Source organism: Hippichthys cyanospilos, chromosome 18 (assembly GCF_059441005.1).
Source record: "Hippichthys cyanospilos isolate Australia breed blue-spotted pipefish chromosome 18, RoL_Hcya_1.0, whole genome shotgun sequence".
Classification (NCBI taxonomy): Eukaryota; Metazoa; Chordata; class Actinopteri; order Syngnathiformes; family Syngnathidae; genus Hippichthys; species Hippichthys cyanospilos.
The window spans coordinates 10826523-10853322 of record NC_142386.1 but is presented as its reverse complement, the minus strand read 5'-3'; the positions used below and the strand labels follow the sequence as shown (position 1 = coordinate 10853322).

The following is a 26800-nucleotide window of genomic DNA, read 5'->3' as shown; positions in this document are numbered from 1 at the left end:
ATGAAGGGAGAGTGGAAGACAAGGGAGGGACGGCGAGGTCAATATAAGGGAATGCATGACAGATAGCAGATTGAGACATTATACAAGAGAGAAGCGGATAGACAGTATATATAGGAAAGACACCAGCATGATGTGCTGCAGGGGAGAGTTTTGCACCCTTTCTAAGAAGCTTCTTTGTGTGAAACCGAATGGGATGTTTATAAAACAAAAAACAACAACATACTGTAGTTGTATTTTAAATATGATTTGACCATTTTTAGAGCCACACATTTCATTATCCTCTCGTTCAACCTGAATTAGTGAACACTAAATCACTACTGTGCTATTTTACCATTCATTATGAATACTCTATTCTTACCAAGCACATTGTCAGGGACTCTTCCACGATTTAAAGAGATCCAGTGCAGGAGTTGTACCAGCAATTTTGCCTCTTAATAGATATGCTCGATAGAAATGCATGGTAGTGCAATAATAAAAATAATTTGATTAATTTAACCCACAAACAATGTTCTAGAACAAACACAAATATTTTCATAGTGGTGCCCTGAGATACAAGTTCACTGCTTGCGTGACCATGCTTGTAAGTCAAAATACTTGTATCCCAACCCATTAAGAATGGAAATGCAATTGTTCCATTTTCTATATACATAAACCTTTGTTATTTGTGGTTAATGGGGACCAAAACGCTGTGCGAAATGTGAAAAACCACGGAGTAGTGTCACCCCCGCAGCCATTGGCCGTGCAAAGATAAAGAGTGTAAAATATGTTTTTTAAAATACTCCTGTACCTCCTGTACCTTTCTTTCCCATGCCCAGTGATCTCCTAACTGTAGTATGGCGGTATAACAGTCTTTTTTGAGAAACAAACGTTATTTTTTGTTTTCAACACAGCAGAGTGCTTTCCGTGAGCTTCCAAATGTCCAACTCACCCTTAACCGGTGAGCGAGCTCCCCCTCCCCTTCACCCCACCCATGTCATCCCTCTTTGATGAATATAAATTTTGTGTATTACTGTTTATGCAGTATGAAGGCTGTTTTTATCCAAAGTTACCTAATAATTAGATTCAAAGATCATGGATTAAGCAACACAATGATGTTAAATTTATAGTTTTGCCCATCTGCAGTCTTTTTTTTTCTGTCTTGTGCTGGGGACCGACCTGAGGCCCCCCATCAATCAGCTCCGCCACATGGTGATTTAAGCACACTGCCGCACACGCCGAACCTTAGCGGGGGTTTCCCTTCATTTAAAAATAATAATCCAAGATGTGTTTTCCAAAGCCATAAAGCACACTCTACGTGATCTTATATATAGGCCGTTTAAATTGATATGCATAGCGTCAATTTCTCAAGGAGTGCCAGATTCATCTGACACTTTGCCCAGAGGTGTTGTTAAATTAGAATTACCTGAATGTTCCCCGGATACCAATTTGACTTCCACATATAAAGGAAGATGGGAAGGATCACTGGTGTATGCCATAAAAAAAGAGCAAGATATATTAACCTCTATTAATAATGCACATAACATTCGGTCATTACTCGAGCTCTGCCAACACCTATTTATAATTTCACAGCGGGGAAAAAGAAACCTAGTACGCCAGTTCCCTCGGGTGAGGAAAACCTAACCAGCGTGTTCATGTGGGAAGAACTCAAACCTTATGTGAACCCCTTTTTGCATTATCAAGCGTTCAGTGCGTGATGGCGCCTTGCCAGCCATGCAGTTTGCCCTATACTACTGACAGATTGCACCTGTGTGGGGAGTTTAGGCGTGACACTTTGTTGGAGGAGAGACCCACTGTTAACTAAATGATGTGTCATTATTCAAAGCACAGTTGAGGTTCTGCTTCCGTGCTCATTTCATAACTCCTCCTTTTCCGTGTTTCTATTTTAGCTGAAATGTTGGCAAGTTTCTCCTGAATCTCTGCTCTGTTGTTTACATTTTGCTGTCACTGAATGGTGTTTGAGGGTATCTCTCAGGGTCATTGTGATTGCCTGAGGCAAGGAAAATATAAATGCCCCGCCTGACTCAAGCTTTGGGTCAATATTATCTCCCTGTACACAAAAATAGGCTATGAAGGTCTACGATGTTTTTCATAATGCCGCTATTGTGATTGAATTGAAGTTGATGACATTATTGATAACTTGTCAGGATAGCATGGTGGTCCCCAACTAGCTTCTGATAGGGCTGCAATTTGGATTTTTCTTTTATCCCTCTTTTTAAAAAGCCTGTGTAGTCTTGAAATAAATGCAACAGTCCCGAACATAGCGATTTTCCATATTACCCGTTTTGTGTGTTATAGATGACGCTTTGGAGGACTCGGAAGTAGAGGTTGGGCAGTTAGCACTTAGCTTAGCCTAGCAATGGCGCATCTCGATAGCTCAGTTTTTGTTTACGTTTCCTGCCCAGCCTATGGGGCCTGACAGATCAGACAACTGTCCATAGAGATCCTGCTAGTGGTGGGTCTTCTTCAATCTACTGCGTTCTGAAGTCGCCATGTTGCCATTTTTTTTTCTTGTGATTTCTATTCATTGCCAGGTAGCAAAATGATGAAGGCACATTACTGCTCCCTGGTTTGGAGTGCACATACTGCAATCAACAGTTGTCACCAATTCAGGGCAATAACAAACAACTTAATTACACTGACATTGACATTGACCAGCGGTCCGCCTTCCTTATTACTTCGTTTAGGTAAAATTAGCCACTACTTATGAGATAAATGACTCAGCATTCTTTGATGTTGAAAGCCTGAAACAAATGCCGTTCCTACTGATCATGTTTTAACAAATCATGCAGACTCAAAGGCAGTTTTTCTATCGTTAATTTTATTTCAGAGACATGGATGATGCATGGATGGATGGACAGTCAGGCAGGTGGACAGATGGATTTGTTATTTGGTCTTCTGTGTTCATAATATTTTTTTAGAGTATTTTTTTAATCCAAATTCTCAATATTGGTTTTATTTTTTCTCTCGACAGGTTCAGCCTTAGATAAAATGATTTGGATTTGATAACAGCGTCACACCCGTTGGTGCAATTGTAAATGGTTGTATAGTTAGGACTTTTGCTGAGTGTTAATTCGTTTAATATACCTGTAAATCTCATCATGACACCAGTGCTGGTGGCGCACCCACCAACCCCCATCTCCACGCTACTTAGTCGGTGTCTCCAGGTGGTCTGGGATATGACAAGTTCTTTACCTTACAAGTTCTTTACCTGACTGCTGTTCTGGTCCCTATTCCCAGCCCCCAAAATATGACCTGAGGCCATTTGTTGTCCATGTGGTCTGACCTCGTAGCCTCTAATCAGTCTGGCACAGTGAGACTCGCTCTCCCGCTGCAAAATGGCATTGTATATCATCCACTGTTTTCTAGAACAAAGTAGCGACGGTGGTCAGGTTTGCGGGGCTCCACGTGGCTTCAGATTAAGGCCTCCCGTTATCCTACAGGCTGCCATGTTGTGATAAGCGTTTGTGAGGCGACCATGTGTCCACGGGCTTGAGGTCACATCCTTGGGGGGTGCTGTGCGCAGCTCCGCCGAGAGAGTGTGTGAGCGTCCAGGAATGTGTTGATGGAAATCACAGCTGAACATATGATTGCTCCAACCTTAGCAGTCATGCTGGGGCCCACCAGCAACAATTTCACGCATGCAACGCATGCACGCAGGCAGGCCCACACACACATACGCACGCACAAGCATACACCTACATACACACATACCTTCACGTTTTCACTCCTCGTTCTGAGGCCAGGCACACTGACCCCGATGCTGATATACATACAAACAAACTCAGCATCACAGCATTACCTTCATACCATCAGTTGACATCAGTGCTTCTGTTTTGTATTTGATTTAACAAGAAAAAAAATCAGTTGACGGTACCTGACAAACAGTACCTATCGACAAAATCGAAAAATCGGATGCTAAATCGCGATTAATAATGCCTTCCAGGAAAAAAGTATGAAGGAGATAAATCTATCCATTTTAATTCAACTCAGGGTTCTCCAGTTTTCTTGGTTTGCTCACGTGATGTTCAAAATGCGAGATGGCAGTTGTGATGTCATTTTTAGTCAACAACAGAGGGTGGCCTAAATGGTGGCCTTCTGTTGTTTTTTCCCAATACAATGTTAATCAAAATTCTGTGTTCAGAGCAGTAGGGGAAAAGTGAAACCTAAATAAGAAAATAAAAATTTCACACGTAATCTTTTTAATTGTTTACATTCATGTACAGTTAATTTGGATTTATTTGTGTCGTTGAATTCAAGTTAAAACAAAATCTCTGCCATGTGAATTACAAATCTTTTTTTTTTTTTTTTTTTTACTTTTTTTGACTTGGCTCTTCTCTACTCTGCAAATCAAACGTGGTCCTTGACCACAGACATCTACCCACCCCAACTCTAAATTATGTGAATATGTATGAACAATTGTTTAAACGAGTCCTACGATTGGCTAGCGACAAGGTCAGGTTGTATTACTCCTCTCGCCCAATGTCCAGCTTACCAACAACCCAAACTAAAAGCTACAGTATAGAAACAATCTATAGCTGGTTACAGAATTGATCACATATGTTACCAAGGAGAATTTTTGTCCCCGGACTCAACCCAAGAACAAAATCCAAGTTCCCTGCAGGAGGATTTTGCAGTTGACAAGTGAAGGCCTCATAGCATGGCAAGTGTGTTGGAAAAGTGGCAGTAATTCAGGTGAAACTGTTGAGAACTCCGACAGCAGAAAGAATATGCTTCCTCTGTTAGGGTAAAAAAAAAAAAAAAATGCCATCCTCACAACCAACATTCAGCATCTTGAGGAGTTCTCTTGCACGGTGATGATGTGAGTCACCGTCAAACTTGTTTTCAGCGTGTTTAGGGTATGCGAAAATGATAGAGCGCATCAGTCTTAATCGACGTAAACCTTAGAGGGAAGTTTCGGGTTTTCCTCTACTGACTAATGCTCGTCGACGTAAATGAAACATCAAGTGCTGCTTTGAAGAGCATAAACAACAATTTCCACCGCTCCTTCTATGTTTAAGCCTGGCGAAAACACAACTTACTCCAACGACGTGAGATGCAAGATAAACATCTTCTGTAGTGATGCTGAAAAATGTTGGTTGTAGATGTGTAACTTTTTTTTGTTTTTTTGAATGTTAGTTACAGTCATGTCAGAAAGCGCTTTTATATTTGCCAAGTGTTGGGTATTTACAGGCCACTGGAGAATTGCTTGGCAGCTTGTATGGATTTAGCCACGGTGCTATCAATCATGCCCGCTACGCTACGCTAGGCCTGTGGCGGCAGTCGGTGTTAGCGTTATTATACGCTTCTCGGTTAAATGTCCTCACCAGGTGTACCACTTGGCCATCAATCATGTCAATACTTTTCTTGAAAAGACTGCGATTTGCTGTTAAACATGTGGCGTTATGGACAAATCTAGGGACAATTTCCCAACCAAATGCGTTCATATTAGTTGAAGATTTTGACTGATCCTTTGGTGTCTTATTGGGCTGGTCTCAGGCCAGATAGCTACAGGTGTGAAAAACATATTTTTAATTACCTGTTGGAAGTTTTGCTTCATTGTTGGACTCACAGTTTGCCAACGTTGCATTAAAAAATTCTTTGCTTGTCTTTGCTTGTATGACATCACTCAGATTGCGTGTTTTTTTATTTTTATTTTTGCTGACGCTTCAAGCAAACGTACAGTATACTTTGGGTTGGGCAATAAATCGAATTAATTGGATTAGTTTCTCATTTTCAAAATCCAAAATTACTAATTACTTTATTGCAGCATTTAAGCATGTATTTCATGTGAAGAGATTTTTTTACACAAGCGCTGAAATTTGTTTAAGGTAAATGTGCTTTAAAATTATTATTGTTTGTAAATTGATATTTACAAGTGACTAAAGTGGGTTCCAGTTTTTGTGTGAATTTTTTTTCCTCCTTTTTCATTGGCTAAAATGGGTTGAAGCTTTGGATTCATAGCGCCAACTGTTACTTTGGCATTCATGGCAGTTGAATGTGTTTTTACGTGGCCTGTCAGTGAGGTAATAGCTGAAAATGCTGCTCATGCCCAGTGATCTTCCATCACATGGACTATTGCATTCAAAAGTTTGGATACACTCTCATGGTACTGATTGAGAAAACATGTTCCGGCTTTTGACTGGTGAGCTGGTGGAACGTAACTGTGTGACCAGTTGTGTATTGCCCGCTGACAAAACCAATTTGCCTCATCGACAGTTGTGTTTACGCATGTTTGCAGCTAATGCAGCGGAAAAGTGGTGAAAAATGAATTTCGTCCACTCAGGTGTTATCTTTGCATGAATGGAGCAAAAACTGATAAACAACTTGAATGGTTACCGCCTAGCTATTTCATTGTCAGAATAATTCATTTTTCACAGTGTTTTCAGGTAGAAATAGCTATTTGTGTGAACAGAAATGCAAAAAAGAAGCAATTAAAAATGTTATAAATAGCCCTCTGTGTGAAACAGTGCATTTGTAGACAAAAAAAGTGTTGGCAGGCAGTGTACAACAAAAATGGTCATTTTTATCTTGTTAGTATTGGATCTTACTTGACTGTGCAGTTGGGCCCAAGTTGGCACCTTTGAAAGCATTTAGAATGAGTATTGGTGTTGTGTTTCATTATATCAAGGTTTTGGTTAGTTGTGAGTTTAAAAAAAGTTATTGGACCAAACAAACAACAGATTCCCAACAAATCCAACAAATTTATTTGGAGAAAACAACCATCCAAAACAGACTGTTGTACACAAGGCCTAAAATCTTGCCATTTTTTTGTATGAAACAACTCATATATTTAGGTCAAATTGACACAAATAATGAAGGTGTCCTTTTATGACCTATAATTTGGGTTATTTTTGACCCAACAATTTTTTTTGAACAAAAAAAAATACAAAGTGGTCAGACTAGAAGGTCTTCTTGTTTGTAAGATTATTATTGAACAGGTTAAAATACAATGTCAATTGTATTTATTTGTACATATTTCATGCATTCATATAGTTTGAAAAACAAATATGTGCTGTAAAAACTATTGGGTTAAATATAACTATAAATTATGGGTCAAAAAAGAACTGGTCAATTGAACTCTAAATTCTGGATTGTTTTGCCTGAAACTACTGGGGGAAAAAAGGGTAATTTTGAACAAGACGATCTAAAAAATGAGCCTTTGCATTAAATAATATTGAAAATGGTGTCATATTGACCTAAATAATGGGTGGGTCCTTTTTTGGCCCATACCTGGATTTTTTTTTTTACCCAACTGTTTTTAGATTTCGCCATATCCCTGCTTTTTGATATTTTCATATAGTAAGATTTTACAGGAGGAAAAATGCTTTCATGAATTTACATTACCAATACAATATACACAGCAAAACATATGATGAGTTGAAAGCACATTGTAGTGTTTGTCTGATTTGTGATCTGTCAACTAAAGCAAAACGGGAGCATATTTAAAAATCTACAATAACTTCCCAACCCTTCATAGAAGATCCAGGCTGTCATCATCCTCCAGCTCCATGACAGCTGCAGTGTGTCCCACTTTTGTTTTGAAGTGCACCCACAACCATGTTTAGTTCTTGAAGCATTAGCACAATTGCCACTTCACCCACACAGAATGTCCTTACTTTTCTTTGTGTTTATTGTTCCGGCTCTTCTGTAGCACATCCGGAGTTCCGGGAAAGTAAAGGACTATTTGCAGCAAGTGTTCATTTTCAATGTCTACTAAGAAAATCAAACATTTGTTTCCAAAAGCGCTCCACTTTCTCAGGAGAATCTAAGAAACAAGATAGTGAATTGCTTCTTTGAATGACTTTAAGGAGGGGGGGAAAAACATATTTTGGCAAAGACGTACATATTTTCTCCAGGAATAGTCTGGGCATGTGTTTCAAATACACATGCAATAATTTTAATTTGATGTCTCTGGGTATGTAACGAGACCTCAGAAACAGCATGCTGGCGACAGGTATATGAGGGTGTAGAAGATTTGGAGCCATGCAGTATCAGACCAAGTTTGTTCCCAGGAGTGCTCAAACAATTGTAGTTCATATGGCGGAAGACCAAGAAATGCTTGGTTGAGGCAGAAAACATAAATCAGTTTCCTAATATGTCAGCGATGGGGAAAACGCTATGCTTGGTATGGAGCATTTAGTGTTCTGCTTACATGTGCCAAGCACTCAGAGGAAGAGGCAGCTGTTGATTCTTATCATCCGAAGCCTTAGAACAGGGATGTCCAATTAATTTTCCTCCAAGGGCCACGTCAGGAAAAATTGAAGAATGCAAGGACCACTCTGATTTTTTTTTTTACTTAATTTGTCATGCAAACCACGCTGAATGAAACGTTCAAAATAAAGTTCTATAAAACAAAGAGTTTTGGGTTTTACAAGATTTTGCAGTGGTTAGAGACACAGGATAATATCAGCCCCTGTCCTGAACAGCAACTGAATCCCATCTCCACATTTTGAAACAAAACAGAAGCAATCTGTCATAAGCTCACCGTTTTGTGAATCGTTACTCAGAATCATCACTTTAGGTTACAAAAATGTAAAAATAAACACCGTGATAGTCTTTTTTCCCCTCTTGATGAAACTGTTAGTTTAAAGAACAACTCCTTAAACCAACACTAGGATTTGTTTTAAGAGCACCATCTAGAGGAGTAAAAAATATCACAAGTGGTTCATGAGGCTTCATTTTCCCATAACTAATTAATGCAACCAAAAAATGGAGGACACCGGTTTTGCATGTAAAGCTTTTTATTCACGATAGAAACACGTTTAGAAAAGATTTGCCTTTAAAAAAGTAGCAAATGTCATTTTTCTTATGTGTCGCGGATCGCTTAAAAATGGATGGTGGGCCACAAATGGCCCCCAGGCCTTAGTTTTGACAAGTTAACCTTGAAGCCAAGGCTTCAATTGTGCACCTTCATGGACCGCCATTGGCTTACGCTTCACCCCACCACAAGGTTTAACAGAAATCAGTTGAGGAATTTTTGTGTAATCCTGCTATTCATCCAATCTAACCTCCTTAGCTGCGGTAATGGTCTGAGTTGAAAAACATTTCTTCAGGCGGAAGCTTGTTTTGCTTGTTCTCTTAATTCCCTGTAATCCCGTCAAGGCCGCTGTGTGATAAGTGGTAAGATGCAGTGGAACCTTTGTAGAAAAGGGCAACAAAGTTATTGAAATATCACAACATCTCTTTCCTTGGAGGAGGTCCAGTAAGTTATAGGCCGTGTTATGCGGGACAGTTAAGCCGCTGCGTAAATGAGTGAAGATACTGCTGAATATGTGTGTGTGCTTGTGGAAGGAGGAAGCAGCTGTTCCACTGGAGAAGCTGAGTGATGTGAGCAGGAGGTAACACGAGGTTGTACTGTGTGCGCGGCTTTGTTAACGCTTCCCGGGGCCGACACAAAACTGATCTGTGACTTCATTCGATAGCATGATAAAAGAATTCCCACTTCGGGCCTCCCAGCTGTCCTGGTGGTCTTCATCCCATCCGAGTGGGACCTTAACTAAGGCTGCCGGATTCTTCTTTGGGATCTGCCAAATAACTAACAAGCACCATCATGTTTTGATCATGGTTTCAAATATTAAAATTATCTGTTGCATCACAAAGACTTGTCTGTACTGAGTTTGAGCACTTAAAACGGGTCTAAAAGTCAGCTAGTTTGTCTTTGCTACTCCCATTACAGTATCGCGCCAAATGTTGCTTTTTAAAGAGTGGGGCATAGTTAAAAGTGACAAATTCATCGTGGGGATGTAGATTTTCGCAGGTTTTCTGCTGATAGCAGCATATCTCTAACGGAATATGTTTTAACACTGAAACATTACATTTATCTTTTCAAATTGTGAGCAAATTGATTGGAACATAAAGCAATGTATTGCTAAATAGTGCTATAGGGACGATTTTCTGAACATTGTACAACTTTGTTTTGTTAACGTTCATGGAATAAAAAATTAATTGTAGCATGAACCGATTTATTAATAAACCTGTCATTTGGAGTTGATGAAAAAAATGCCTGTATGCCTAGAAATAGCGATACAATTGCAATTTTGACCAAATGCGGATTGCACAGAACTATGTTTTAAGTCTTTTTTTCTTAATACGAAATGTTTTCTGCTGGTTATCTGGATTCTTATATAAGAAAATGTGTTTTTCTTAATAAGACAGAATAATGAGCTGGCAAAAGTACACATATTCTGCACTTTATTAGAACCACTGATACTGAAACATATTCAGTTAGAAATATTGGTACTGATTAAACCTCCATTCATAGTAACAAGTAAAAAACCGAAGGGGAGTTTGCACTAAAGAAAAGGTGTCTTTATGTTGTCGATATTTTTTAAACTCAATTTGTATTTCATCAAGATGCCCGCTTTCAACAGTTGCTTCGACACTAACCAAGAAAATTGACAATTCTTTGGTCAAACACTTTTAAAACGAATAGGAGGATCCATGATTGGCAGAGAACGATGATTTTGGCTGTGTTCTCGCCTACAACAGCGCAAACCACCTTTTTTTTTAAAATACGGCCTTCACATATGTGCAATTACTAACACCGATTGCCGCTGAGTAAAAATGACTTCACATTGCATCTTTTTGTCAAATTGGGGCACTTCTAGGTGTTTTTACACTTTTCCAGTGTATCTTTATGGAACATATACTTACCATTCCTTTGCTTAAAGCTCATGAACACAGAGCAATGTCATCCACAGCTGTCTCCGATCCAAAACCTCCCATTAGTCCCTTGTTCTACCTCCCCTGTTTTTGCCAGTTTTTTTGGCATGTGAGTCAACTGTGTCGCTACCACCAATAGCGATATTTCCTGAGCGCACAGGTGTGACCTGTGACGGAATAAAACGTCACCGAGGTCACTGATTCAAGCACGACAGATTCATCCTTGAGCACAGTAAATAGAATGGTGGGGATGTACAGCAAGTGTATGTGTATGCGTGTAGAGGTTTTCAGGGAATAGCGTAGGGGAAAACCTCTCGTCCTCACAGCTGGTCTACAACTGTGAGTGCAAGGCCCAAATATGGAGCTGTGGTATATGTCTTGTGTTTCTGGTACAAGGCTGCAAAGTCTGCCCTTCCTCCGAAATGAAAGCCAGCTGTTGAAGATGACGGCCAATGAAGACATGATACCTCCCAAGCGATGAGATCCGCTTTATAGCACGTTAGTGTTATCATAGCTCTGACATCTCATCGCAAAATGGCTATTTTTACGACACTTTAAGTACCTGTGAGTTTTTGGCCATTTTGTTTTCTTCTAATGGCTGCAAAAACATAGCAATCCATAAAAAATAATTTGCTAAAGTGACAACACATGTTCCAACATCTGGTCTAAGAACCTGTCCCTTGGAGGTGTGCGATGGATTTCAAGCCATCAGAGCTACTAATTTAAATTTCACACGCTGCCTTTCAACCTTTGTGTGGGTTTGCGTGTGCATGTTTTCATTTAGCATGAAGAAAATGGAGGGAATGATCAGTAATGGCACATTGCTGCCTGTGATATCAGATTGTGAAGCATTAACGTAGGGGAATAATCACTTGCCGAAACATTACTGTAAGTACGCCTGCACATTCCAATCATATTCAATACAGCAGGAAAAAGTCTATATCTCAGCAGGGCCTTTAGAATTACGGCTTGCCGAATTTTGACATTTTCAGCAAAAAGGGGAATGATGCCTTTCTTTGAACCCTTCTGAGTGAATCTTTACGAATGATTCATATTACAAAGATTCCAGAGCATTGTTTAGAACTAGACACAACTGTCTCTCTGTGTGTCTATCTATCTATCTCTCTATCTCTCTATCTCTCTATCTCTCTATCTCTCTATCTCTCTATCTCTATCTCTATCTATCTATCATGACAACTGAAATATTGAGATCTCATGAGACAGTATTTTATATAATATATTCATTATTATAGTAAAATATACAATAGTTGAAGGTAGCCCAAAATTGGACAGATACAACAATTTGAATGTTGGAAGATGAAATCCCAAGTTTTGAGAAAAAATGCCGTCAAAGTTTTGCCACATTTACCATTTAGTGGTTTGCATATGCTTCAATTACAATTTGAACCATTTGGGAAATCAAAGTCAAAACCTTGAGCAGGTTTTTTTTGTAGAAATTCTAAAATGAACATATGTAATATATATATATATATATATATATATATATATATATATATATATATATATATATTGCTATTCCTTATCTGTTTTCCAAATCTTCAGTTACAGTATGCTTCCTGCCACACAAATAGAACTTCTCAGAACAAACACCTTTTCTTGACACTGAACTTCTCAAACTGAGGCATGGCATTCTGGCATCTGTCTGAAACCGGCACTTCTACAGGAAGTGCTGGATGACTACAAGCGTATTACTATCCACTGCTGCTGCTGCTGTCTGTCAGGAGAGTTTAGACACAGGATGGCAAGGGGTTTGAGTGGCTCATCGAATCGACCTCATAGATGTTTGGGGAATCCCCTGTCACAGAGCTGCAAGTACAGAGCTTGACCTCAAGAATTCTGTGGAATGCGCGGGATTGATTGTTAACTCATCGCATCGGCAGCAAGCTGAGGCGTCGATGATTCAGTCTTGACTAATTTGTGGTCTAAAGGAGAACAAAATGACGTCAGCAAAGGAGTTCTTACTTGCATGCGGGCGGCCTTAGAATTGCCCTTTACCTGCGTCCAATGTGACTGTGATGTCATTTTCAAATGACGGCGAGTGGCGAAATGGCTGCCTCCTCTGTGATGTTCATGTAATATTTCCCAGACTAGACTATTTGTTGCATAGAAAATAATATTGCTGCAAATTTAGAGAGACCAAACAGGGTCAGTCTCTGGACTGGTACCAAAACTCCTCCATGTGTCCAACGCTTGCCAACTGCTGCTTGCTAGCAGCCTCACCGTCAGCCCCTTCCGCCGCTCGAGTCCCTTTCGCGCCGAGTGGCTCCGTTGCGTTTTGCGAGCATCTGTTGTGCAATCGCGCACTGGGCTGCTCTTTGATTTGACTTGAGCGGCGGGATGATTGAGGCAGGCAAGACCAGGCAGATCAGCTATGCGACTGAGACATGGCAACAGGAGTCGGAGTATAAAAGAAGACACACGTTGGGGTAGCAGCGGCAGTCCTGCTGAGGAGTGGGTGTTAGATTAATGTTGCTTGTAGGCTCCACTTCATCTCTTAGACATTTGGGATTGTGGATCTGTTTCACCATTGTTGGCGAAGTCAGATAGTCATAATGGTCTCACCCATGTGTCCAACCTAGAGTAAATAGCCATCTAATTCCTCTTAGGCTATTTGTGTGCTATTTTGGATACTTGCAGCCGAGTGTAGAGAGGATATTAGTGTTGATTGGGTGTGCCTATGTTATGTTTCGAAGTAGGCGTGTGTTTATCGCAGATCTCACGTAGTAATATTTTCCTATCAAAAAAAACACACAAAAAAGCTCAGTCGTCATCATCTCCTTTCTGTATTATTTTGTTTGCTGCTCTAGACTTAATTGCTTGTCAAAAGAAAATAGTTGTTACATGCCACTTCTTTTGTGAAACCTGACAAGATGGAATTCATTCTCTTCGCTAGTTGATCTGATGACCAGTGGTTGTGTTAAGACTCCAGCTAATGCTAAGTGCCAACAGATCAACAACGCTAAACTGGTCAATGCACTCGACATGATCCAACCAGTTTCTATAAGTTCTTAAAATATCAGTAAGCATAGCATACCTCGGGGCCTGACATTGGGAATGTGTTGACAGAAAGCTCAACTCACTATGACTAATTGAATTTCCCATGATTTGTCTACACCAAAGCAGAAAACAGTTCTATTTCTGATATGACATGAAGATGAAAGTAAACAGTTTACATACACATGGCCCAAACAATGGGCTATTGGACTATTAAAAAATTAAAAATAAAATAAAAATTTATATATATATATATATATATATATATATATATATATATATATATATATATATATATATATATATATATATATATATATATATATATATATATATATATATATATGATTTATGTAAAAAAAAAAATGTCTGGCAAAATCCACCTTGATGTTCAGAATTGGGACTATTATGGTTAAAACATGACTTATTGCCACTGTAAATGGGAAGAGGAAATGTTGAAAAAATCCCAATATTGCACCTATTTTTTTCAATCCTCAATCCAAGTTTACTTAAGTTTTATTGATGAATTGTACTTGTCAAAGTCTTTTTAATGCTGCTGTACATACTTTTTAAATATACATATTTCACATATATACATATTACGCAACTTTGTAACAATATACAGTACCAGCAAAAAGTTTGAAAACAGTGTTTTTTCATTCATTCATTTCATTCATTTTTCCCAGTCTGCGCTACCCTAAAACTAAATGTTTTATCAATCAGATTCTTCAAAGCAGGCAACTTCTCATCTTCCAATCTTGATGTTTTCTGAATCAGTTTTATGATATGGATGATGCTTTATAACTTGGTAATGACGTTCTGGTCAGAGTTTTAACATCTTTTTTTCTCTTGTGCTTAAAATCATTTGATTTTGATGGTCAACAAACTTTTGACTGGGCTAGTGAGTAAGCTGCACTGATTGCTACTTTCACCTCCCTCATCTGTCGTGCTGTCGTTCTCTTTCACCACATCAAACCTGCTCATCAATTGCACCCTATTGCACCAAGAACTCCCTGCCCAGTGTGGACTAATCTAATCCCTAAGTGGTTATCCAGTGAACGCATATATATACACACATTCCATTTTTAAATATTATTTCAAGGGATTGCCAACAGGAAAGGTCTGAGGTTGCGTTGATATGAAAAAGGAGGTTTGGGTTACTGACCACCCTGCAAAGGAGTCTGACATTTATCTCTTTATTATCAGGTATTTCGTGGCCAAGTAAAAAGATTTATTGTTGGTTTTATTAGTTGAAGCTACTGTGTGCTACCTGTTCATTCATGTTACTTCATTTATTTGAGGTTTTGTCAGTTTTGCATGACCCCGAGGTTGGAGAGAGACATTTATACGAATTTTAGAGTTGTAGTTCTTGGATGTGTGTCTGCTGAGATGTATCTATCAGAAAGCAAAGTGGTCTGCCCACTCTTCTCGCCGCCCATGCCTCTGTGGCAAGTGATTTATACTTTATGCTGATAACATTGCCTTTTGCGAAAACATCAAAACCTAACAAAATCCAGATGCAAGCGAAGCTGCTTTGGCTCGCTTTCAATGCCGAATCAACCCCTGTCTTGTGTTTTGGAGATTGCTCTACATTCAACTGCAGTGCATAAGTGCGGGGTTCTAATCCAAGATGCAGTAAATTAAGAACATTTTTCATCAATTTAGCATGAGCATGACATGTGTGTGATTTGGCACCATCGAGAGGCCCAATCTAAAATGATTTTACTGCACAGTTTGCCGATTTGGGCTGGCATGCAAGGTACGTGGTACATTTGGGCTCATTGTAAACGCAACTGTGTTAGTTGCATGTATGCACTCAAGAGAAAAGAAACTTTGCAGTGGGGACCCCTCTTTTCGATTTTACGATTTTCCTAGAATCCTTTGGAGAGCGTGGAAAGACAGGCATGTTTATGAAGGTTTCCAGATGGTCCTGCTTGCACCCCCAGCTTTTCTTTTCAGTTCTTGGGCCATGAAGGATTAATCAAAGTCAGTGGTAAGGGCTGATAGCTAAACACTGTGGCTCTTTAGAACCCAAAGGAGACCTCTCTGCAGCTCCAACTCAAATTCGGCCCCTGGGCTACAAGGCCCGGTGAAAGTTGAAACCTGAGCTTCAAAACCAATCAAACTTGGTGAAATCATAAGTGCAGATAAACAAGCTCTGCCCCTTACTCTGTTTTAGCAAGGCGCCCAGACACCTTACAGGGTTAGAGATTTTTTTTTTTTTTGCCTGGGACTGAGCCAGAACACGTCTCACAAAACTTCATCTTTCCCTCTTGGGGCTGAACAAAAGACGACATTAAAGTGGCATCACCGGAAAGAGTGTGACAACCCAAAAGAAGCACGCGCAAGATGACTGTTAGAACAAAGATCCTAATTTGAAAATGTGACAGCGCTATTCTTGTTCACAGTGTTGCCCACTGTGATGCTCTCCGTAATTATCACTTCGGAACAGGAAAGCGAACTGCGCTGCGGTTGACAGCACCAACTGGAGAAACTCCAAAGTGACAGTGTTTTTCCTTGTCTGGGAGATAAATAGGTCACTTTTGGGATCTGCGTCCCTTTGGATGTTGGCTATTTGCAATCTCTGCAACTCCACATCAAGTCCAATGTACTTGTACTCGAACATGTGCGAAAAATTCGAGCCAAACAGCTGCTGGACACGGGCATGCGTGTTCTGCATCTGTTCGCTGAAACCTCGCTATATATCACGTCGCACAATGATACGGCGCAGATAAAACAATTCATTACCAAAGCTGAGTGACTCATAAAGCTTACGTTGACCATAATGTGACCTCGGTGGGAAATGCAACGGCACATTTCATATAAGCAGGCATGTAAAGCATATGGAATTAAGCATATAGTATAGGGATAAGCTGGAGGCAAACCAATTCCCCTTTGGTACATCAACAGCTGTCAAAAACATCATATATTTGTATTTTTATCAAATTCAAAGCTAATCTCTGTGACATTAAATTTATTTAATGAAAATACAGCACATATATACACTCTACATACTGTACATATATATATATATATATATATATATATATATATATATATATATATATATATACTGTATACATAGTTTAAAGAATAGTGCTGTTTGCAGAAATTAGCATGTGTTATTGTGGTCACTTGAAAGTAAAGCCTTCAATTTGAACAATTTATTTCTAAATTAAAGCATGTCTAACTGTGAGATAAAATAAATTGGACTTTTACAGATTATACATGACATTATTATTATTATTAATGCTGTACTTCATGTGAAATTCTAACTTATCATAGGGCGACTAAAAATATTGAGTTTCATTTTGTTATGTAACATACAGCAATTGTAAAAATCTGTTTGAATTGTGTTTCTGAATTCCCCTGAACTAAGCAAATATTGACAATAGGCAGATGGGATAGGCTCCATCCAACTCACTTGTGACCCCTATGAGAATAAGCATAGAAAACGGACAGATAGATACAACATAAAAAATACTGAAGCAGCAAAACTAGTGAAACATCATATTAGAGTCTGCCAATGCAAAGTATGGTTTCCGTTTTCCATCACTCAAACGTTGACTCGGCATTAACTTGTACAACAGATGCGTGGAAAAATGTTGCATGTCATCATCCTTCTAAAGTGATGTTGGAAGAGTTAGTTGAAGGCACAAAAATTCTCAAACAATAGGGATCACAATTGGACTTTGACTGTGCAGTGGGATTTGTAACATTCGGTGATGCCTGGCCAAAATATGGTTTCCATTAGGTTAGTTCGTTTTGGGACATGTACTGTTTTTAGCTTTTTTTATAGCCTTTATTTATGACATTCTCCTAGTATGAAAGCTCATTGAATTCATATCTACTGCTTTCATGCAGAATGCTTTACAAGAACCATTGGGGAGGTTAACGTTGGCAGTTATTTGCTCAAAGATAAGCTCTAATGCTCATTTTTTAATGTGCCTTTAAGCAATCTTACATTATTCTATTCTGAACCTAAATATGTGCATTGTCATCAAATGAAGTGAGATGCTTGGAACGTGTACTGGTGGTTGGATATCAAGGATGTTACAGGACACTGAAGGTCACTTATTCTTTAAGAGGTAGACCTACTGATACAATATAATGTACTCAATATTGTTTGGACTGAACTAAGGCTTTATCATGTAGATAGATCGAAAAATATATTGCTCAGGCGATTTTGTCTAAATTTACTTTTCATGTGTCAATGGATTTTTATTTAACATTTCCTCGAATATTGGTTAGTCCATACGCCTCACAGTCAAGCGGTTCTGGGTTTGAATCTCGGCTCATGTTCCCCCACATGGGTTTTTCCTGCGACCTCAGCTTCTTCTATATTGTCCCTAGATGTGAATTTGAAGGGCTTTTTGTCTTTACTGTATGCGCAGCACTTGACTGTGACCGGTCCAGACCAGTCCAAAGACGCTCTTGTTAACGCACGGAAACAGTTCACAGTTAAGCCTATCTGAGCTCTGTTGCTAACCAAAACAGCAACACCAAATGAAGCATATAGTAAATTCATTAGGCACTGTTGTTAAACTGGTTCACGTTTCATTGATTGTGATCTTATATTACATGAAAATGTCATCTTTTCAGACGATTGCAATTCCAATTGCAAAATTGGGTTTGCTGTGGTTTCTTGCAGTTTCTCCACATTTTTTCCACAATATTTTTGTTTTGTTTTGATGTAAGTTTGTTGCAGAACCCAAAATAGCCCATAATAGGGCATTGTTGTTGTGTTTTGTTTTTGGGATAGGGCGATTATTTATTGGTGTCTTTTTTTTTTTTGTAATTGTATTGGCATCAACCTCTTTTAAAAGTTTGATGTCTAATAATGAATCAATTTAAAACTGTTAACGTCAGTAAACTATATAGTTTTTTAGTTAAGGTTATATAGTATTCTGCTTACTGGAGTCACTGCAGTGGCAGTCAGCATCATTTGTTGTTGTTCCATTTTTTTTTTTTTAAACGAAACAAAAAATGTTAATTTTTAAGTTCAATTTAATCATTTATTTTGTTTTGACATTTGGAAGAACTTTATTCACTGTAGAAAACTGTAGGGAGTCTTATTTAAACACACTGATGACACTGAGAGCTCCCTGTACTTTTTCAAACAGCAAAGATGTATATTGTTTAAAATTTATATTCAAAACAAATCTCAAAAGTGTTCAATATACTACAATATACTAAGTTTGATGCTTTTTTTTTTTTTTTTTTTTTTTTTAACAGAAAATTAATATCAACTCAAATGATCAGGTAGCACTCTTTTGAATTTGAATAATCACTATCATACTGGACCTAAGGGGAAAAAAATGTTAAAACTATCAGTATATCTCTACTCAGAAAACTGATCATTTGTTAATGTAAACACGAGCATATTCACTTTTACTGAAGTTACTGAAGTTACTGAAGTTACAGTTACTTTTACTTCGGCATTTGTTGAGCCCATTAGTGTGTTGTCCCATTCTAATCCAAATTTCTCGCTATATCGCTAAAATCATCTCCTTTCTGTCACTCTACTCTGCCTTCTCCATTTAACGCCGACCGGCCGAGGCAGACTGTGACCCCACAGAGCTTGGGTTCTGTTCAAGGTTTCTCGTTTAGAGTGAGTTTTTCCTTGTCTTGTTTGCCAAATACCTGCTCATGTAGGTTTCATTTAGGTTTCTGATATACATACACGGTACGTAATATATGAGGAATGAGGCACATGACTCGCTTAATGTGCGCCATTTAGTACCCTTGCAATTTTTTTTTTTAATACTCCTAACATTGTGAAGACTGACAGCCAGTGAATGTGTTGAAGTAAATGAACCCGAGGGACAATGTGTGATGCTGGGTGGCAACGACCAAACAAGTTAGCCCCCCACTGCCCTCATCTACCCCTCCCTCTAAAAACAATAAAAAAGCAAATCTGTCGCTCTGAGCTTTTTGCAAGACTGTACAAAGTTTTTATTAGTCTCTATTGATGTACATGCCAACATGTCATCCTCCAAATATGGCAGGAAGTCATTTTTTTCTAAACTAGCGAGCAGAATGTGATTAATTTGCCCTCATAGCTTTGCGCCCGAAGTAAGAGGTGGAGGGACGAGCACTACACGATGTGTTCATTCATGACAAATATTACCCATCATTCTTACTGTGTCATCACTTGTCATATGTGGGAATGAGACAACAGATTCAGCACACCACGCCTCTGTTCGGTGTGACGCATTAGCCTGGTAAATGTGTCTTTTTTTTTTTTTTCAATGTTGTGAAACACAAAAATCCCGACCCAAGGTGGATCCATCGATCAAAAAGTCCTGAAAGTTGTCATGTGTGGTGCTGTTAACTTTGATAATGGTGTGTTAACGCAAAGCAAATCCAGTGGTGCTGCTTTATTGGAGTTCATCGTGCGTGTCATGTCACGTCGTGCCACCATCTTACCGAGCAAAACGATGCTTTAATGCAGAGGTCCCCAACCGCTGGTCTGCGGTATGTGGGTCAACTGCTACTGGGCCGCATGGGCCACACCCAAAATTATTATGTTTTCGAACTAATTATGTTTTATCCTAACAGTTCATTCATTTGTGCATTGTTTAGCTTGATCTTTATTTTCTGGGGCCGCCTCTTGCCGCTGTTGATATTGCATTTTGAAGTGAGGAAGGATGGTGTGGCTTAGAGTTGACAGCATTGACTGTCAGCGATGCACACGTTGTTCGGTCTTTCTGTGAAATCTGGCCCACAAGTGTCCGTAAATTGTACTTTCTTTGTAACAATGTTATTGATGAGAATATGCCCCAAATTCATTTGTTTGTTGATCCAACAACTTGTGACAGTGGATAACACGCTAGCTAATGTTCGTTCTTATTTTCAGTATGTTATATAGTGCTGCCTTGTATGCGTTTAGCTGGTTAGCATTTTCGTTGGTGCCAAATATTTCCTTTTGGTGTATGTTAGCATATGCAAAGATTTTGCATCGAAAAGTACTTTTTTATCTAATTAATGTTTTGTAGTGAAATGAAAAGCATTTGTTTTTCAGTTATATAATTTATTTAATCAATGTAATTTGTGTTCATTTTTGTACATTTTGACACGAATGGTAATGTTAAACTAGCATACTAGCATACATAATTGATTTGGTTCAATTAGTTTGTTGGTTAAACATGTTAGTGTTAAAGTATATAGTTAATTTCCATAGTTTTGGTTCAGATTTAGTGTAATTGTGTGCAGCATGAAGCATAACATCTAAATGATGCTGCACTGTGTTTTCTGCGAGATCCGCTAATAGACCTGAGGTTTGTGCAGTAAAATAAGTTTATATAAAGTAAAAGAAGTGTATATATATATATATATATATATATATATATATATATATATATATATATATATATATATATATATATATATATATATATATATATATATATATATATATATTGTGTGTGTGTGTGGGCGTGTGAACGAATGGTCAAGAAATCAGTAAAAGTGAGCAATTTTGTCTGAAGGATAAATGGGGGGTATCTAGGGGCATACAGTGAAGTAGGCAAGGTTCACCATGAGGCCAAATAAACTTTGACAGCAGAACATGACCAAGGTTCAAACCTTAGCCTTGATCCTCTCCGTGTGAGGTTTACATGTTCTGTCTCCCTCTGTGGGTTTTTTTTTTCGTGTCATCGTTTTTTTCCACTTGTGGCCCCCCCACGTGTAAGCCAGGTGGATTGGTAATTATGTCTCCATCTAGAATGTTTCCCCCCTGCTGTCCCAGATAGAGGCGACTTTTGGGATGTTACGTTACTTGATTTTGCAACCGTTATTGGTTGCATCTTTTGCACATTTTTTTATTATAAGCATCGGGTTGTTTTTACAATGTTTTTATGTTCCTGACTGATCTTTTTATGAGGCGTTTTACAAGGCAGTACTCCAGTCCGAGGTCAGGTGTGAGCAACGATGAGGTAGTTGTCATTAGCTGGTTGACTTACATGTTTGTATTTTTTTCTTTGCGATCGCTTTCAGCCCCCAATGAGAATAGTAACATGCATTTCTGCTTACTTGAAAGTAAAGCACGTGTAGCGTATCCTGACCTTTTTTCTCACAATGAAAAATTTCCTATTGAAAACCATCGAAAATGTAATTGCTGATCACAAATGTCTTTTAATATAAACTAATTTGTGATTGAGTCCTGAAATTGTTTTATTCTCTTTGTTCATATTTCGAGCCAAAAGGAAACGTTTTTACTCACCACGTTTTCCTCAATTTTCGCTGAACGATTGTTTATACTACACATTTATGCTCTCATTATATAGTCATTTGTGTGTATTGGAATACATGCATTCTTGAAAGTTTCTCGAATGATCCATTAGATTTTTGTTTCACAATGAACTGAAGTACAATTATACATTATGTTTTTTTACTTCTTTTTTTACAATATGCACAAGCGTTTTCATGGCTAATCAACTATACAACGATGCTAATTAAAGACATCTAATAATGAGTTCGAACTGGAGACTCTTGCTGTTTCTCTGATGTGTCTAAAAGATTACCCCAAGCGATTATGCTGTGGTTTGTGCTGTGTTTATGGGCATGTTTTCTCCTCAAGCTGCGTTACAACCGCCAGTGTCTACAATCTTAAATGTTGAATGTTGACTATTCCAAGTACATAGATGTGTAGTTAAGGGTAAGTTCTGCAGAGCCACGGAATCTTTCACCGTGATGTGAAAAAGAAAAATAACAAATTAGAGAGTCCTTGTTCAAGTTTGTCTGAATACAATCCTGATAACTAGTTAATAAGGTAATAAAAATACTGCAATTTCCAGACAATTATCTGCACCGGTATATAAGCCGCAGCAGCAAAAATTGGGCAAAAAAAACATCTTTTGCCATGGATAAGCCACACTGGGCTATAAACGGCAGGTATATGGTGGTAACATGAAACTATTACATTTTCTTTATATATATTCTTTTTAATTGTCTACCAACTGCAACATCCTCTCTTTAACAGACTGAATATGCCAAATAAATTCTTCATAGGTCATTAACAGGCAAAGAAAATGCAACTTTTTCTCAATACTTTGTCGTTTACTGATTGCTCAATTTTACACACAAAGAATAACTTTATTTTGCTGGGTTTGCGTTTGTTTGTGTGTGCGTATTTTGATTGATATTGATTTTCATTGTAGTTCTTAAACAACACTCTGCCGGTCAGCTGGGGAGATAAAGAACTCGATAAGCGCAGGGATGTCCAACTCTGTTCCTCGAGGGCCTCTGTCCAGCACGTTTTTGATTTTTCCGTCTTTCAAGACACCTGATTCAAATGATTCTGATTTCTATCAGGCTTCTGCTAGATTGTTGAATGAGGTGAATCAGGTGTGTTGGAGGACGGAAACATCAAAACGATGCAGGTAGCCGCCTTCGAGGAACGAGAATGGGCATCCCTGAGATAAGCTAACAGCCATTCTCCCACACTTTCTCTTCCTTTTATTGCACCCTCTTTTTTCCAGCAATTAGGATGCCCTGTGGCACCATGCTGCCTTCCACAGGTTAGTCTTGGTATTACACCTAGTTTGTGGAAGCTAGTCCCCCAGACCAGTTATTGTTGGTGCAAATTATAATGATTTGTATTGTCCAGAGCGCACATGCATTTTTTTTCTGGATATGTGTGCGGTGTGTCTCATTAAAAAAATGTGTTGAGATGTTAAAAAGTGGCATTTGTCCCCCAGTTTCAAGAGCAAATGGTGCTGTGTTCTTTAATTGTAATGTTTTCATTATCATCATCTTTCTTTGTTGATTGGCTTGGATAAATCATGTTTGAATCAATGTTTCGACTCATTTTTGTAAAAAACACCATTAATGTTGGAAGAAGGCTTTGTTTCGGCTCTTCTGCAAGCAGCGAAAAGAGCTGATGTGACTTTTTTTGTCTGTAACAAATACAATCTTGTGACATCTCATGGCGATGGCAACGAGCACACATCACAGGTCCAACTGACTCCATTCCAAACGCGCTTTCCAGCTGTTGAATTTGATTTATTGTATTGTGCTTGAGCAGAACTCGCGATCGGAATTTTTTCGCATCCCACCAGATTACTGTCACAATCTTCTTAGGTGCTAACAGCACCTGATAGCGGGTAAACAGCCGCCGCCGTCACATGTCATAATGCAGCACACCGCGCACCGCTCTCGTGCCGGATCCCGCTGCCCTTCACCCGGCCCCCCCCCCCCCCCCCCTTCCTCTCAGCACTCCCTTTTGCCTTCAAACGGCGCAGCTCTCGTCCTGATTAGCAGCCTTCACCTCCAACGTATTCTCTCTGTTCAGCCAGGGGGGATTAAGTGCAGATACATGACATTTCGGGCCATTCCAAGGATCTGAGTCAGCGCATAAACAACTCCTACGCTATGTCAGGGAAATATTTATCTTTGCTCGTACAACTTCTCGAGATAGTGTCAACACTGCTGAGAGACACAATTACACTCGTGGATGGGGAAACTACAGTAAGAGCCCTCGTGGAAACACTGGAGTATCCTGTGAGGAAAGAAAAGTATATCCCATTGAACTGATGAAATACAAGTGTCACAAACTGTAGATACCAGCCTCCTGTATACACCTTCTTGTTGTGTTTTGCCATTGAGTCAAGCAGTATTTCACTAGGAAATTGAGGATATATATTGAATTGCACTTGAATCCAGGAACCATGTCAAGTATTGTTTTCTTTTAGTTCTTTGTCTATGTGACCGAGATTCACAAATGAATGGCGTGTGCTGTGATTGCCTTTTTTTCAACCGTCTAATGTTCTAAGTAGTGATTATTGTCTTTTATTCATAGCATTAGGGCAAGGTGTTGAACTCATTTTCATCACGGGGCACATTGTAGTTATAGTTTCTGTCGAAGGGCCGTTCTGACTGTGAACTTGAATACATATTAAGTATGATTGTCACACATTTTGAAATCAGGGGCCACTTAAAAACTGTAAAAAAAAGGGATGTTTATGAAAAAAAAATGTAAAAGTTGAAGATGACTTGAAAATTTTGTATTGCCAGAAACTAAGTCATGATTAGCATTTCACAGGCCACATAAAAAAGTTTGACACCTGTGCACTAGCGGTATGAATAACCACATTGGAGATATATATATATATATATATATATATATATATATATATATATATATATATATATATATATATATATATATATATATATATATATAATGTATCTATACACTGTAACATAGAACATGTGAATCACAGAATCACAGAAGGAAGATTTGAGTGGGTTATAATACTCTGACATGGCGAAGGTGTCATTATCTTTATCTTACGTTGTCATGCATTAATGTGCAAATAAAAACTAATCACATCTTCAAAAGGCACATTCAGTATAAACCAACAAGCTGTTGACTGCTCACTGCACCTCTGCTTGCTGCCCACGTTTCAAGAAATATTGAAAAATAACAATTTGACTTTTTTGTTGTTTTTTTTCTCCACAGTAACCACAACACTATCTCCAGGCTCAGGCCACGCCAGAAGATGCAATGACACAGAGAAGGCCTTCTGTGTGAATGGCGGTGACTGTTACTTCATACATGGTATAAACCGGCTTTCTTGCAAGTAAGATATCTATTTTTCATCATTTTTTTCATTGTTGGGTCCACCAATTGAATTCCAAGTGCCTTTTCATGACTGCGTTTCTAGTATTCTTCATCCCAGCAAGAATCATTCGCTTCCTGCTGTTTCTGTTATGGTTTGTTTTGCGGAGAGCACTTGATTCCTGTTGTTCTGTCTTTCAGCAGCAACCCGTCAGAGGAAAAAACAGCCTAACCGCCCACCTGTTGTGTATTGCGACACTCATGATGGCGCGCGGCATCTGCACGCTCATCCTTTTAAGTCCTCTTTCGTGTACAACAGGAGGACTGCACGTTAAAAGCCCTTTTCAAAATGTCATGAGTCACCGGTCTACTAGAGAGCAAATATTTATGCCTATTAGAGGCCCCCAATGAGGTAAATAGAGTCATTGCTTACATTGAAGGTCCTTGGCAAAGGGGATCGTGACACCGCAGCTAAATTGCACGTCGGAAAGGAGCCAGTTGACATTTATCATAAAAACAACTTGTTTTTGGTTTAACATTGAGATATTGGTCTGCGTTAGTGTTACACCTAAGCCGGAGAAATACAGCGGGACCTTTGATGTATAGCACAAGCCGCAATTTGGATTTGTACACTCATTTACTCGTGGAAATGATCAAAAGGAAAATGAATTCATCATCATAGAGAACAGCATCCAAGGGGAGTTATCCAATTTGACTAAATTTGCCCGAAAAAGCTCAGTTTTTAATTGTGTGATGGCTACAGGCTTATTTGGAGACTACATATTTATATGTTTTAATCCCCACACTATTTTGGCATGCTTCTCCTCCACATAATTCATCCAATTCATATCCTTTTTAAACATAAAGCTAAACATATTCCAAAAACTCGCAGCATGGACGCTAGCATTTTCGCATTCCAATTATTCACCGTTTTCCCAAGATTCACCATTCACCCAACAATTGCCGATTCTTTCTCAATGAAGCAAAGTTGCAAATTGTTACTCATTCACTCCAAAAACCATTCAAAATGACATTTAAAGTTCCCGTTTGAAAATTGCCATCGTTTTCAGCTTGCCATGAATTCTGAGCGGCTCAAAAAAATCCATTTTAATTCACAATGACAAAGTCAAAAACACATTCATTACAATCATTATCATTTCACATCATTCAAAATCATTCAACTTTTCAATCCTTTCAGCATTTCAGCCTTTAATTTCTCTAGAAATTGCAAATGTTTCTTTTGCAAGGTTTTTGCTCCTCTGTCTATGCCAACAACACATAGTGACAGGTAGAACAATTTCAGAAAGGCCGCTTTAAAGATTCCACTTTAATCTGTTGTTTCCGCTTTTTTCCATTGTCCATTCAATATCCTATCCAACCACTGTCGTAATCCGTTGCAGCTAATAAAATCCACCCTCGTACTTGCAACACAAACTACAGTATGCACTCTCTCTTGCCATGGCTGTAAAATATTGGGTTGCATGCTCTGTTGCACCATATGTCACTATATCACCACTACTTACTAGGCCGGAGTGATGCGGGAGCAGCAACCGCTCGACG

At 38.7% G+C, this 26800-nt stretch overlaps 1 protein-coding gene across 2 annotated transcripts in view; it reads left to right on the top strand.

Annotated features, from left to right (window-relative positions):
• Positions 1 to 26800, top strand: part of nrg2a (neuregulin 2a) — a 102010-nt gene that overhangs the window by 58690 nt on the left and 16520 nt on the right. For both annotated transcript variants that reach the window (XM_088440150.1, XM_088440149.1), the window contains exon 4: positions 25142 to 25262. In XM_088440150.1, the coding sequence (XP_088296276.1) occupies positions 25142 to 25262 (121 nt within the window). The remainder of the gene's footprint in view (positions 1 to 25141; positions 25263 to 26800) is intronic.